Source organism: Gekko japonicus, unplaced genomic scaffold, assembly GCF_001447785.1.
Source record: "Gekko japonicus isolate JY-2015 unplaced genomic scaffold, Gekko_japonicus_V1.1 scaffold6541, whole genome shotgun sequence".
NCBI classification, from domain to species: Eukaryota; Metazoa; Chordata; class Lepidosauria; order Squamata; family Gekkonidae; genus Gekko; species Gekko japonicus.
This window is the reverse complement of record NW_015164827.1, coordinates 14,237-17,364: the sequence shown is the minus strand read 5'-3', so window position 1 is coordinate 17,364 and position 3,128 is coordinate 14,237. Positions and strand designations below refer to the sequence as shown.

The 3,128-nt window shown below is 37.5% G+C and overlaps 1 protein-coding gene across 1 annotated transcript; it reads right to left on the bottom strand.

The window, feature by feature from the left end:
* Nucleotides 1-1,895: 1,895 nt before the first annotated feature.
* Nucleotides 1,896-2,837, bottom strand: LOC107109184 (olfactory receptor 14A16-like). The gene has a single exon (XM_015409751.1). The coding sequence runs from the start codon at nt 2,835-2,837 to the stop codon at nt 1,896-1,898; it is 942 nt and encodes a 313-aa protein (XP_015265237.1).
* Nucleotides 2,838-3,128: the final 291 nt, after the last annotated feature.

Genomic DNA, 3,128 nt, shown 5'->3' with positions numbered 1-3,128 from the left:
GTGGCCTAATATGTTAATGGGTTTCTGCTGTTGGGTGTGGCCTATTATGCTAATGAGTTCCTGCTGGGCTTTTTCTACAAAAAAAGTCCTGGTGGTATATGATTGGTGCCTAGCTATTTGTAATCCCTTATAACATGAGACAGTTATGCACAAAGGAACCTGCATTCAGATGACAGTAATGTGTGAATAAAAGGTTTCTCCATTGCTACACTACATACTTTAGGCACTGATGTCTGTTGGAAATGTATGTGTTTGCAAGGTCTCGCAATCTAGTCATTATAGGGTTAAATTATTTACCTTGTATGCTGTTGTTTAGACTGACCTGGAAGGGAAACCTGGCAGACAGCCAATGTGGAAAAAGCCCACGAATCTGAGTGTGTTTACAAACAATGACTGGCTACTGGTTTCAGGAGACTTCCTTTCTAGGGGTCAAGAAGAAGCAGATACTCCATTGATTAGGAGTCTTGTCTAGCCATGCTTGTATAGAAGTAATATGTTAAAGAATGTAGCTCTTAGATGTTTGTTTCTTTGTAGGTCTTCTGTATACCCTTTACCCTTAGAAATAAAGGTTTTTAAACACAAAGAATGTCTCCTCTCCAGTGAAGCAAGATCCATTGAAACTCTGAGTAATTTAAGCATTTTGACTATTTTCCCAACGTATTCATGACCTTCTGCTCAAATGTTGCCAAATCCTTTCTTCTCTGAAGTTCCACATTTATTGAAGTTCTCCTGCTCTGATACATATTAGTTAAACACATGGGTAACTAGATATATCTCAGAGCAAGAGAGCTTTAATAACAAGAATAGATGGACCTTATTGGAGAAGTTGATTGAAGAAATGTCAACACAGTTGTAATGTGGCATAAAGTATCCCACTAATCCATGCATTTACTGCCACCTGAATGCACGCTTCTCTGTGAATAATTGTCACATATTGTAAAGGAATGCAGATAGCAACATGACAATCATGTGCCATTGCTGTTGGGGGAGGGCATAAAATTTGACCCTCAAAAAAAGAGGAAAACAAAATCCTGAGCAAATGGTCCAATATAAAAAATCCACTTGCTGTTTAAGAGAGAGTTGGCCATAGATTATGATACTATGACTAATATCAAAATGGGGCATTAAAAGAGAACCAGTAAGTATGCATAATGTGCTGTCATCCCTGGTGGATCAAAGCATGGGACATGTCATCTTTCCCAACTGAAAGAAATTAGGTATTTATTCATTTTTTTTAAAAAAAATATTTTATTTATTTATTTTGATTTCTATCCCACCTTGCCTGACAACCAATTTTTTAATATAAACTTACAGATATAAATACAATAAGGAGAAAGAACAAACACAGAAAAAATACAAAAAACCACTCATGGCAAGGTATAACAGTTGCAAACATTCAAAAAAATTCAGCTTTTCATGTTGGAAATGAATACATCTTAACTCCCTACATTTGTTTGCTATGAAATAACACAAGAACTTCTGATATTTACAATATGTGTCATCCACCCTGTTTTATGCTAGTCTAGAGGAATGCAAAATACAGGGAAATAAAAACTTACAATTTTGAATGGTGGTATAAGGATCTCTGACACAAAGAAAATTATTGGCTAGGACTTGTGATGCAAGATGCCTTCCATTGGAGCTAGAAGACCTTAAGGGATCAGTTATCTGTTTCAAATAATTTTTGTTCCAAGTGGGAACTCTAACTCCAAGCATCACATTTTGAGTACTGGAAGAAAAGGAAAGCAAAAAAGTCCTCCAAGTGTCCACCACCTTCTGCTTGTGCTTTACAGAATAAAAAAAATGTACTTTATATTGTGTATACCCCAAATTACAAAAACAGTAAAGAAAAATCAGCTAGAAAAGAACATTCAACACAGTTTTCCTAGAACAATTTAACTGGAGCTGGTTTGGGGAAAATGCCCAAAATCCATGAGCTTTAACAATGCAGTCTTGATGCCTTTGTTTCTCATGCTATAGATGAATGGATTCAGCAATGGAGGTAATATAGCATAGATTATTGCAAAAAGGATATCAAGATCAGAGGATGTATTAGCAGGAGGCCTTAAGTAAGCAAACATTCCAGTGAGAACAAGCAGACACACCACAGTGAGGTGGGGAATGCAAGTGGAGAGGGCTTTTTTCCTACTATGCACAGAAGGCATTCGGAGTAGTGTTGCAAATATTTTCATGTAGGTAATGATGATGAAGATAAAACATCCTCCAGCTATGGTACAATTCAATATAAGAAATCCAACTTCTATTCGATATAAATCTGAACATGAGAGTTTCAGTATCTCTGGGACTTCACAAAAGAACTGATTGATCCTATTGGAGCAAAAGGTGATGGCAAAAGTGCCACTGGTGTGTAATATGGCATAAAGGGTACCAGTGATCCATGCACTTACAGCCATCTGAACGCAGGCTCCTTTATGCATGATTATCTCATATTGCAATGGACTGCAGATAGCAACATACCGATCATGTGCCATTACTGTTAGGATGGCAAAATTTGACACTGCAAGTAAGAAGTAGAAAAATACTTGAGCCACACATCCTGAATAAGAAATGGATGTAGTGTTCAGGAGGGAATTGGCCATAGCTTTAGGTACAATGAGAGAAACTAAGCCAAGGTCCAGAACAGCCAAGTTCATGAGGAAGAAGTACATGGGGGTGTGCAGATGATGATCGAGCACTACAGCAATGATTATGAGAAGATTACCAGTCACTGCAGTCACATATACTGCTAAGAAGACAAAGAAATGTAAGATCTGTAGTTCTCGGATATCTGAAAATTCCAGGAGCAAGAATTCAGATGTGGAGGTAAGATTGGGCATTTTACTCTCTGTATCCAGTTGCAGGTTACCTGTTGAGCTGAGTGGAGAAAATGTTTTAGAGAACAATCCTCAGCAGATCTACTCAGAATCCTACTCTGGTCCATTCAATGGTGTTTTCTCTCAGAGAAATATTCTTTTGATTGCATGGTTAATAAACTAACATAAGACAATAGTTATTTAGGATTCCTAGTTTGACCTGGTAGCTAACTTTGGTAGCTAACCCTGTGTTGAAAAAGCAAAGAATGCTATAGTTTGCACATGGCCAAACTGCACGGCTGATTTCACACTACA

Excerpts from the sequence above, each read along its gene's own strand:
- LOC107109184 (XM_015409751.1), bottom strand. The coding sequence starts at position 2,837 with ATGCCCAATCTTACCTCCACATCTGAATTCTTGCTCCTGGAATTTTCA.